Source organism: Abramis brama (genome assembly GCF_963993115.1).
Source record: "Abramis brama genome assembly, chromosome: 8".
In the NCBI taxonomy this organism is placed as follows: Eukaryota; Metazoa; Chordata; class Actinopteri; order Cypriniformes; family Leuciscidae; genus Abramis; species Abramis brama.
The window spans coordinates 33,928,045-33,940,727 of record NC_139970.1 but is presented as its reverse complement, the minus strand read 5'-3'; the positions used below and the strand labels follow the sequence as shown (position 1 = coordinate 33,940,727).

The window sequence follows — 12,683 nt, the reverse complement described above, 5'->3', positions numbered from 1 at the left end:
TCTTTGAATCCCTTTTGTTATAAATAATTACCTAGACTTTCCATTTCATATTTTAACCTCAGTGCAATAAGTTCTAGTGTAATAAATTATGAGGGCGTATGCACATGTATGATGTCCTGTGGAGAGGCTGTGCTTTCATGTTGTGAAGACCAGGGCCCAAGTTCTCCATCAAAAAGCCCACAGATGTTTCAGTTTTAAGCGCAAAAAATAATAATTAGGAAACCCCAATAATTGAAGTGCAATATTGACTATTCTTGAAATTGTTCCACTTAATTAAGAATGTATAGTACAAATAATATGAGCACAGAGCAGCCTAAGGCTCACAGTAGAGCTTTAATTAACTGAGAAGTGCCTGATTTTTTCCATTAAAATACTGCACTTTACTATTTCAGTGCTATTCAATTTACTGTATAAATAAAAGTCGCTTTCACAAATTCCTTTAGGGAAAAGCAGGTAACTATAGTGACCAAATACATAGATGTGGAACAAAACTATTTCTCAATTACGGCTCTGCTTATCAGACAGATGTGTGAATTCAGAAAGATGCTCACCACATTCAACCGATTCATCCGAACCATCTCCACAGTCGTTGTCATGGTCACAAACGAAGCGTTTTGGAATGCAGCCTTTGTTAAGGCATCTGAAGGAATTCTCATCACATGTGTTATTCGGAGCTGCGGGGTAAACATCAGAACCTTGAGCTTAATTAATGCTCACTAAGACTTTTATTCACCTTGGGGTACTAGTCATAACCCTTCTCTACCATAGCATGGACTCTTAACATGTTACACAAAACACATCACTAATGAAGTGCCTGTGGTGAAGCATATCTTATTCAATGGATGTCACATTGAGTTTTTAAATCCTGACCTGACCCACGTATCAAATAGCCAATTATAATGAATGGCCAACATTGCTGCTAGAAGGGAGCTTTCATCGATAACACATCGACATGCAGAAGACATTTTAAACAGATCAATGGGAATATTTACCACAGCCGGCCGCTGCGAGCTCATCGCTGCCATCGGGACAGTCTCTCTCCCCATCACATAACCAGCGCTTTGGGACGCATGCGTACGAGCCTGGACAACTGAATAACCCTGGGGCACAGGTCACCGAGCCTGGAACATATTTTATTAGCAATGCATCATTTATTTTTGTTCAGGTCTAGAAGTTATAAATGACGAATATCTGGAGGAATCACACAGTACCACTAGAAAGCTTTTTTGGCAAATGCATATGTAACAGAGGCAAGCTAGTAAGAGCTGTGCATGTAAACTAGGCATCTAAACCTAATTCCCCTGGCCTCAAGAGGCACTAGAGACTGCCTCCCATTCCGGTGACGCTGGTTTGAATTCCGCTTGGAGTGGGTCAAGTGAGACCGTCACATTTGGTGCCGTGACTCAGATGTGAGTGAGGTTTAAGGGGGTGAGTGTAACGGAGGCAAGCTAGTACTGTGCATGTAAACCTCACTCCCCTGGCCTCAAAAGGCACTAGAGACTGCCTCCCATGCCGGAGATGCTGGATAAAATCTCGCTCAGAGAGGGTCGAGTAGGACTGGCTAAACATCGGGAAGTTCAGTGTTGCTTATCAAGTTCTGATAACTATTTATTGTGTTTAATTGCATTTGCCATTATTAGGAACAGAGCAATGTCATTAATATCTCACTGACATTTCATTACAATCCAGTTACACAATTGTTTACCACCAATATGTACTAATATATTAAAACATGATTGCATTTTTATAATTGGCCAATTTATAATAGTTGCATAGTATTTAGCCTGTGTAAAAACTCCAATCATTCAAAATGCTGTCTTTGAGCACAGAAAAAAAGAACATTTACAGTCACACAGAATGGAAGGAGAGGTCAAATGCATACCACAGAGATCCATGTTCTCGTCCACCCCATCTCCACAGTCATCTTCGCCATCACAGAGCCACTGCTTCGCTATGCACTTGTTCTTTGAACAAGCAAACTGGTTCCACAGACAGGAGGAGTCTATCAACAAAATAGTTTACGTGTCACAAATAACAGTGCTTAGAAAAAATTACATACACAATTTACGCCTCATCTCTAACTGAATGCTTTTAGAGATAGTATATTTATTTTTTAAATTCAGCAGACTTTGAAGTAGACCTCTGGATTACACTTATATTACTTGTGCTCTCAAAACACAGCAACAACAAAACATGCAATACATACGCCAGTCTTTCTCAAAGTGGCTTTTACATAAAGCAAAAGTTTTAAATAAAATTTAAATTTAAGTTTTCTGCACTTTTGTTGTGTAATCACACTTTATTCTGTCATCCTTCACAAACATATAGTACTTGCATACACATCTATCTGTATGTTCTATGTGTTGAGCAGCAATTTTACCTTTAAAATTTGAACTTATAGCTTTAAGTCCTTCCCCTGTCAGTTTTGAGGACGTCTACATGCTAGTGCAATTTTACAAGATGACAAAATAATATTCCAGCTGACATATGGATTTAAAATGTACAACATTTATTTTGTGGCAAAACTGAACAAAGATATTGAAAAGCAAAATAAAAGCATGTGTTCGGAACCAATTTTTGTTTCTTGTGCTCGTCAAGTCAGTCCATAATAATTGTAGTATGGCGAATTTCCACAGGTCTTTATGTCTTTGTATACTCTATCGTTCAAAATGTTGGGGTCAGAAAGTTTTTCTTAAAAGATATATAATTTATTCAACAATGATGCAATAAATCCAAAAGTGAAAGCAAAGACATTTGTGATGTTACAAAATATTTCAAATAAATGCTGTTATTTTAATCTTTCTCTTCATCAAAGAGTCCAGAAAAAAATCTATCATGGTTCCCACAAAAATCCTAAGCAGCACAACTGTTTTTTGATCACCAAAAGAGATAATAAGAAATGTTTCTTGAGCACCAAATCAGCATTAGAATGATTTCTGAAGTATCATGTGACACTGAAGACTAGAGTAATGGCTGCTGAAAATTCAGCTTTGCCCATCACAGGAATAAATTACATTACATTTATTTTAAATTGAAATAATATTTCACAATATTACTGTTTATACCATATTTCTGATCAAATAAACACAGCTTTGGGGAGCATAAGACAATTCTTTCAAAAACATAAACATCTTGCCAAACTCAAACTACTGAACTGTAGACCTAAAAGAGGCATTTTTCATATCCTTTCATTATTAAAAATACCTCAGAGATCTAAATATAATTATAGGTTAACAAAATGACATACTACAACATGCCTATGCATGTGTAAATTGCGATACAAAATGCCAGTTTATACCTGAGCCAAGTATTATTATTATTTTCCTTTCAGTTCTATTCTAGACAGATTTTGCCAGGCAAAAGAGTTAGAGTGGTCCACTCCTGGGGTTACACCATGGAGAATGAAATTAAGGGTCACAGCACGATAGATCTCAAATTCCCATGATTCACCTTGACTCCCTGATGGTCTTTTGCTATATTTGCAGATATCCTATCTCCATTCAAAGTGCTGAGGGTGAGCAAAGATGTAGTCATTTTATGGTGAAAAACATCCTTTGAATTCCAAGAAAGGGAGCATGTACAAGTTAGATAATGTGCATAGGTGTTCGTTTGTTCATTCATAATATATAGTCTGTCTGTCTATCTATCTGAATTTCATACAACATTTTGTGAACTAAAAATGCTTTCATGGCTTTCAAGGGCACAAGCACACATAGAGATTGTTTTTTATCACCTGAATATCTTCTCTTGACCTCAGTATTAGCAGCTGAATTGGTTCCTGCATTAAAAGCCCATCTAAAGAGGTGGGCCGTAATCTCTCGAGCTGAGTGAAAGCAATGGGAGGCTAATACCAGTCATGCTTACCACACTGGAACTCATCTGCACCATCTTCACAATCCTTCTGGCCATCACAAAGCCACACACTGGAAATGCAGTTCCCGCTGGGGCAGGCGAAGTGGCCTTCTGCACATTTCTGCCCGTGAGAGACTGCGGCAGTCAGAGAAAATATGTGTTTTATTATGGAGAGTGTAAAAGTCCAAGATTTGTTTAGTGTAGTGAGAATTTGGTCCAGCGGTTGTTTGGTGCTACTCCGATAAATTCCACATGTGCTTTCTATTTGAAACCACTGACATGCTAATGAGTAATAAGCCGAAACCTGCCAAGACTAATTTTCAAGCTGCCTTTTCATTATCGGTTTTGAAGGGACCGCAGCTTGCGAGAGTGTTTAAATGTCTGCTCTTCGCAAGTCTGACAATCACCAATAATTATTCATCAGCCTTCCACACTTTTTGAGGCTCTTCAAGCAAGGAGGAAAAAACAGGGGCTTGTTTCGGCTTCATTACCCCTTTCATAAATAGTGTTTCGACAAAATTAATTCCATTTTAATGGAACCTGGCTTCCTCAAGCTGCAAAGCTAACAAATGGAGAGTTATACTGAGCGTTACCCTGACAGTTCCTCTCATCGGCGTAATCTCCACAGTCGTTGGCTCCATCGCACAACCAGGAATGGTGAACGCAGAGTGAGGTGGTGTTGCAGCTGACGAAGACCTTTTCTGCCACTCCCATCCTGTAAAAGTCTGCACAATCTGTGTGATCTGGGGGGAAAAAGGAAGGGCTTGTTATCTAGGTCACATGAGATGGCATAACAGGTCGATGCAAATGATTCCAACCCATATGATCATCCATGCAGACACACACAATCCATAATCAAAATTAAAATGACAGTTCACCCCAAAATAAAAATCCTTTCATTATTTACACAATCACAGATCGTTCTGCTCACATTACTCTCTTTTGGGCAACACAAAAGACACAAAAGATACCTAGGCTGCACTTTGCAATATAATGAAAGTGAATGAAGCTGGGTCTCCAAAATGACAAAAACAAAAACAAAAAAAGAAAACAGCATTAAAGTAATTAATAAAAGCCATAAAGTATCATTAAAATACAACTATACTACCATTCAAAAGTTTGGGTTAGTATATATTATCCGTCCGATATATATATAAATAACACAAAAAAACACTTTACAATTAAAAAAAAAAAACATAACACATTACAATAAGGTTTCATTTGTTAATTTATTAACTAACATGAACTAACAATGAACAAAACAATTTGTAACAGTATTTATTTATCTTTGTTAATGTTAGTTAATAAAAATACAGTCATTCATTGTTTGTTCACAGTGCATTAACTAATGTTAACAAATACAAATTTTGATTTTAATACTGTATTAGTAAATGTTGAAATGAACATTAATTTAGATTAATAAATGATGTAGAAGTCTTGTTCGTTCTTAATTCATGTTAACTAAAGTAGTTTACTAATGTTAACTAATGAAAACTTATTGTAAAGTGTTACTGATACCGAACTTTCTATTCTATTAAGGTGCGCAACTGTTTTTAGCATTGATAATAATACAATCAGAATATTAGTATGATTTCTGAAGGATCATCTGACACTGAAAATTCTGTTTTGTTATCACATGAATAAATTACATTTTAACATATAATAAAATAGAAAACCATTATTTTAAATTGCAATAATACTTCACAATAAAATATTTATATATTTATATAACAGTACTATTTACTTTTTTTTTTTTTATCAAATAAAAACCATACTGACACCAAACGTTTGAACGACAGTCATTGATGTCAATGCTGTCATATTGGATTTTAAAGCGACAGCAGAGAAGAATTTCAGTGAATAATGATTTAATTTTGTTCTATTTGAAGCTAGCTACTGTATCAAATGACATCAAAAGACTTAGATTATAACACAAAAAGTCCAACAGATTGCTTAGATAATGCCTTTATGGTGCTTTTTGTCATTGTGTCCCCTTTCACTTCCATTATATGGGAAATCTAGGAATGCACTATATTTGTAGTCTACAGTATAATAATCTGATACATCAAGATAATGATTATTATGGTAGGATAAAGATAACGCGTGCTGCTTTGCAACATGGGCAACGCTGCCTTACTGCAGTTCTTTTCATCCGAGGCATCAGCGCAGTCGATGACCTGGTTGCACCAGGAGGATATTGGTATGCAAGTTCCATCTTGACAGGATGACTCAGACGCAGCACATGTGACATCTGGAACAGAGACACTTCATTTACACAGAGCGGAGAGACTAAAGCACCTGGACATGCGCTTAAATGAAATGAAATATTGTGCGCAGATATTTGTATGATATGCACCGCAATTCACTGTTGATAACAGGGTCTTCCAGACAGCTCCAAAGATAATGACTTGTGAAATGCTTTCACAGCTTGAAAATTGGGTATACCGAAATAAACCTAGTAGCGGCACAATATATTTTTTGCTGCCTATTTTCTTTTATAGACTGCAAAAATAAATGACTTCTTTAAGTGAAATTTATATGCAAAATGTCACAATAATATAATATTCACACACTGGATACCCACTGTTACAAAATGCCTCATCTGAGTTGTCCCCACAGTCGTCGACTCCATCACAAAAGCGACTGTTAGCCACACAACGCCTGTTGTAGCAAGGACGGTGACCCTTTCGGCAGCTCCTGTTGTCTAGCGATACGGAAAGCAAAGGCACGGCAAATCTTTCACAACAGGGGAAAAAAAGCTTCACATCCTTTCTCTTATTTACTCTTTCTGTTGCTCTGAGCTTATTCCCATTTGCTCCTCTGGTTGAAAGCAGTAAGGAGCAGCAGCTCATTTTATTAGGTTGAAGCCTCAGGGAATGGAACTGCCACCTTAAACCAATTCTGCTTTCTTCCTGCTATCATGATGTGAGAGCAGAGAGTACACATGGCAAAGTGTTGTGATCGGCTACTTACCACAATATTGCATTTTCTCATCTGACTTGTCTTTGCAGTGGGCAATTCCATCACATGTTAGCTGGTAGTCTATACATTCCCCATTTCCACACTCAAACTCAGTGTGGATGTTGCAAGAGGACACTTTGGCTATAAAAGAGAACAACATGATAATGATGTTAACCAATCTAGCACACAAAACTAACCTAAGCTAAACAAAATTAATTGTGTGGCTAATAAATACAATTTCTTTTTTTGTGGGTGTTATTTTTTGTAAATTGCATCATCATTTGGTGAAATTACATACTGTACTAGATTTTCTGAAGAAAAATGAGTGATGCAAAACTTGCTTTCACAATAGTGTTGTGGGTTACAAGTCAATTATGACCTGTATTTTCCGTGTGAAAATCTTAAGGCTGGAAAAATCTTTCAAAAGGAAGAAAAAAAAGTCTACAACATGTATAAAGTTCTTAGAAATGTACTTTGTATCCTTGTTGGTTTCAAATGGTTTTAAAAATGTTTAGACCATTTTGAGTTTGATGACATGAATTCATCAAGGCGATACCAGTTAGTGGCATCGATACCAGTTAGTGGCATCGCCCTAACATACATACATACACACACATATACAGCCTATATATATGTTAGGGATACACTGATATATCAGCCAATAAATACATCATCATAGAAATATTTTATTTCACTTTTAATTACATTTTTAATAAATAACAGATAGGACAAAATCGACCTCCACTCGACAAGTCGTAAGATTTGAGGTATCATTTATGTCCGTAGTAAAAAAGGTATGGAAAAAGTTCAAATCCCTAATTCTACAGTAGATTAGCAATAGCCATTATGATGTTTGCTAAAACACAAGATAAATGCTGGAATAGCTAAAGAAAAGTAATTTCACATCTTTCTGAGATGGAGGGTCTCATATTTCTTGAGAGTCTGAGCGAGGCACGGCACTGTGAAGACGAAACTTACACACACATCTGTTGTCATCAAGCAGGATCCGCTCTCCTCGGCAGCTGCAGTTGACTGTGCCATCTGGAGTAAGGAGACACAGGTCACCACAACCACCATTCAGAACCCTGCATGGAGATAGCTCACCTGAAACAGAGGGACAAGGGAACATCACGTACCATCACAACAGTGTTCGGAGTAAAAAAAAAAAAAAAAAAGCCTAAATAACAATATTAAACAACAAACAAACAATGACCCAGAGAAAAGTCATTCCAAAGTCTTTGAAGTGAGCAATCCATGAAACTTTGAGCTAAAAACAGGTTTGCTTTCTTTTAAAAGCGCTGACTATTAAAGCACACCGACAAATGCGGTACCATCAGGGGCTTATTCACTGAATACCCTGGAGTTCTGGCAAAAAGTGCAATTTCTAAGCAAAACAAAAAAGTTGTTTAAAATGTTAAAACATAAGTGTAATCTCAAAAACGGAAAAGAAAACGGTACTGTTTTCCTTTGTTAGGCTTTGGAAATTACTATTTAAAAGTGTGGCGTCCAAAAGTTTGTGAACATATTGGAAATAATGGATTTAAAGTCCAATTAAACATGACCAAAAAAAACAAACAAAAAAAAAAACGTTTGAGGATTCTGAAACTATTTAAAACAAAGAAAATATAAAATGAATAATAATAATAAAAATAAAAAACATTAAATTGATTATACAGTAACTATTTCAGAATATTCAGAATATCTGCTATATTTAAATAAGTGCTCAATTCTGGACTACAATTAAATAAGCAAATTTATGAAATTAATCGTGTGACTAATGTTCCACATCAAATCGTCAGACATCAAATCGTTCTTGCTTCCATTACAACAAGAAGAATCATTCTCAAATCACGCTGAAGAACAGGTGTTCAGTTCATGAAGTTTGAGTGCTGCTGTCATTAAAGTAAAAGGACAAACCAAATACTAAGACATTCAGCAATTTTCACTCAAATTATTATGAAATTGGTATATATTTTTTAATGAATTTTTTAATTCATTTTGCTAGGACTCAGCATGAATATGGAAATGAGCCTCAAAAATCAAAGATGGTGTGTTAACTTGACATTGTGTCAGATGAAAGTACAGGATAGGAAAGATCACATTGCTGATCAAAATTAGACTGGGTAAACCCACCCTGATCTGATTTCGCCCTGCAGCTCAGGCTGGAAACCTGTACATTTATCTCTGCTGCTTCCTTTACAAATTTGCGGGAACCAATCACAAACTGGCTTATTCACCTGGCGCGCTATTGGTGGGTTTAATCCAATCCAATTCCAGAGCAGTTACGGCTCTGTCCAATTCCTTTTAACCTCTCGACGATGCTCAATGGCTTTTTCTTAGCAAACAAATCTCTCGAGTGGGTGTAAATACCACTAACTTTCATGTTTTTTTTTGCATAACCTGCAAAAATCGCTCGATTCCATTGCTGCTTCTGCAAACCGCTGATCAACACGTTTGGTTACACATTTCCTGCCTGGAGTTTTCGCGTAACAAAGTACGTCACCTGGATTGTTGGTCTGATTGGTTGAAGGACTATCCAATTGTGTACAGTCATTTGAACTATCCCCGTTGATCACGCCTCTTGTGCAGTAGAAAATACAGAGCAGACTCCCCAGACTTAAAAGATTGAGCTTGGTCTGGTGATAGCCAGACTAGATCAAAATAGCAGTTATCCTCAAACCTGTCTTCGAATGAACACACATCTCTCTCTGGAGGTGCTGACTGGTAACATTCACTAGGTAAAAATGGTTAGGGGCAGACAGCTGCAATCATATATGGTGTGATCAAACAAATGAGAGGAGAAAACCCCTCACAGCAGGCTAACAAACACAAACCGTCGGGAGTCTCTTAAACCCATTTCTTAATGTCCTACTTTTCACATTTGCGACAGTTCAGAGAATCCTCTTCGACTCGAGGATACGTTTTAAAATTAATTATGTCTCTAATTTAGTTTGCTTGGTTACTAAATAAGTCATTCTAATTTTTCATCCCTACTATTCCTTAGAAATCAAAAAGAGCCTCCACCAGCAAAAGCTCAGCTGTGAATCCAAAGCACGAAACACAGATATGAAAAGTTTCAGAGGGCACTTTAAGTGGCCAATTATTTATTTTGGAATACTTACAGCTATTAGTGTCTTTGGAAACTGCTATAATTCCCATTGGCTGGTGGGGAATATCAGCTCTAAGAACTTTAGTGTCTCCTCCGGTGAACTTGTTGGTTCGTAGCACAGCCCGCCGAGTCCAATCAGACCAAAAAATGTAGTTTCCATGGATAGCAAGTCCAAAAAATGTGCCAGGTCCCGACCTAACAATCACCTAAAAACAAATACAGAGGGTCACTTAAAGAGAAAATTGCTTACAGGTTTTATATGTATAATGTTATTTATTAATGTGTCTAAAAGAAGTCTCTTATGTGGGCATATTTCATATTAGGGCTGACATTAAAATGCTATACAATGCTTTTCTAAACAAATGAAAATTAAGACACTAAAAAAATAAAATCAAATGTTTCAAACAAAGTGAATTTAGGCATTATCATGTACATTATGAAAAAAATATATATTTATTTCGAGACTTCTTAAAGATTACATTTAACACTGTTGAATAAAAAATAATATTAAAAATAATAATAAAATAAGCATTAGACGATCACAAAGGTAATCTAAATGTAAAACCAGAGAAAATGATCGTGCACGATTATATATTAAATATGGACAGAACAAATAAAAATAAATCTCTAACATAGCATGGCACTGACATATTGTGCATCCCTAAAATTTCAACCATCCTGCTGTCAAAATATTCACCATTATTATCAGCCATTCAAAGAAAATGGTTCTATAAAGAAATGCATTTTACACAAGGCTCAAAACATTGGCTTATACTTAAAAACAAGAGACAAAAACAGACTCTGATGACCACTGGAAAGTCTCTTGGAGGGGACCAAAACTAATGTGTAGGTAGAGGACACGTGCTTTAAATAATCCCCCAGCAGCCAGTTTAGCCCAGATCCTGAGAGTGTTAATGCAGGTGTCATGGTGACGGACACGGATATACATCACACGACTCCTTCTGGGAGTTTCCGGGCTGTGGGGCGGGAGGATGTCCCACAGCTCTGGAGACCCAAGCATTAACAGGAACACGCTTGTAGCCGTGATCACATTAGCCCTGCCACCATGGTGGGAAAAATAGGACAGGTGTTGATTAAGAGAGCCCAGCTTGAGCAAACAACAACTGGAGATCCGAAGGGGGGGGGGGGGGGGGGGGGGGGGGGGGGGGTGAGGAGCAGGCCAGATGTTTTTTGATGGAGCATATTGATTCAGAATTAAATTTAGGGGTGCAAGCGTTCTGCTCCAGCACTAATTATCTCTGTTTATCTGATCAAATAGATGTCAAATAGAGTTTTCGGCTAACAACTATAGCCACATGCATTTGCTTCCAGTTCTGATGGCCATTACAAAAAATTAACATCTATAATAATAGTCCTCTCTGTGTGGATATGATGTAAATGATGGCACCGCACAGACTGTGACAGACTGCGTTTCATCAGAGAAAGTCTAACCATGCGTAGCGTTAAGCTTCGACTTAACGCACAATCCCCCACACTAAAACCAGTTGGGAGATTCCAACTGTAAGGCAGTTTGCCAAAAGCCATGTTGATTTAGTTTTGCTTAATTCTTCACAGTTTAATTGGCTGGTTGAGAGGACGGCCCAGCAGGAGTCTCAAAATAAGCTTTCATTACCATCAATGTGCTTAGTTTGGGAGGTTTAGGAACTCTAATGAACTCTTTGTTGTGTTTCTTTAAAGTGAATAATTAATTACAATTAAACTAATCTTGTAAAGGGTCAACAGACACTAATAACTCTAGGGGGTTGCCTGACCTTTGAGTGGTCATCAAGTCATTATCATGTAGACGTAGTGACCGGACACAAAACCCAATTCGAAAATGAGTAGGAATTGCTTCAACTGGTGGTTGTTATTTCCACTAATCAAAAGCACTTAATTAAACAACAACTATATTAAAAAAAAAATAATATAAAAAAATATTCGTAAACAAAGAATGAACTGGAACTGGAAACCCTCTAGAATTAATTTAACATGATTAATTATTTAAAAATAAAATAAAAGAATGACATCTTTGAATCATCTTCATTTGGGGTTTTTAAACACATATTTATATGCAATTAATTGTGATTGTGTTGATGAATTAATTAGCATATAATTAAATTAATTTAATTAAGTTTGTGGAAACACTTGACAGTAAGGTTCAATTTTGTTAACATTAGTTGCACAATTTTTTACAGCATTAATAATTTAGGTTAAATGTCAATTTATAAAAAAAAATACTATAGTTCATTGCGAATTCAGAAATATGTATACAAATATTATAAATATAAAATTATATTTTAGAAATTAACATAAATCTAGATTAATAAATGCAGTAGATATTTTTTATTGTTAGTTGTTGTTATATGATTCCCAATGCATTATTAAATGTTAATGAATTGAACCTTACCGTAAAGTGCTACAAAAATGATGATGTATCTTGACAGGAAAATTACTCTTTAAAAAAATCATAATTTCCTTGAAAAGTCTCCAAAACACCACGAAACAGAGAAAGAGTCATACTTACAAGTCTGTGGGAGCCGTCATATTCACAACGTTCAATTTTGCCCAGGCTGCCGTCAGAGAAATACAGCTTTTCTGCTTTATGGTCAATTGTGAGTCCGTTAGGAGTGAATACATCTGTGCTAATGATGGCTTTCATGTTATTTCCTGCAAGAGTGGAGCGCATGATACTGGGGCGCTGCTCGTTCCAATTGGTCCAAAACATGAGGCTATAAAATACAAAGGACAGAAAATGAGAGGA

General features: G+C 36.5%; 1 protein-coding gene across 2 annotated transcripts in view; it reads right to left on the bottom strand.

Annotated features, from left to right (window-relative positions):
- The window catches only part of lrp1bb (low density lipoprotein receptor-related protein 1Bb), a 302,189-nt gene that overhangs the window by 48,960 nt on the left and 240,546 nt on the right, over window positions 1-12,683 (bottom strand). For both annotated transcript variants that reach the window (XM_084123162.1, XM_084123163.1), the window contains 11 exons: window positions 12,447-12,651; window positions 9,936-10,128; window positions 7,792-7,917; window positions 6,826-6,954; window positions 6,437-6,556; window positions 5,990-6,103; window positions 4,446-4,595; window positions 3,865-3,987; window positions 1,883-2,002; window positions 993-1,121; window positions 552-674 (listed from right to left, as the gene is read on the bottom strand). In XM_084123162.1, the coding sequence (XP_083979288.1) occupies window positions 552-674; window positions 993-1,121; window positions 1,883-2,002; window positions 3,865-3,987; window positions 4,446-4,595; window positions 5,990-6,103; window positions 6,437-6,556; window positions 6,826-6,954; window positions 7,792-7,917; window positions 9,936-10,128; window positions 12,447-12,651 (1,532 nt within the window). The remainder of the gene's footprint in view (window positions 1-551; window positions 675-992; window positions 1,122-1,882; window positions 2,003-3,864; window positions 3,988-4,445; window positions 4,596-5,989; window positions 6,104-6,436; window positions 6,557-6,825; window positions 6,955-7,791; window positions 7,918-9,935; window positions 10,129-12,446; window positions 12,652-12,683) is intronic.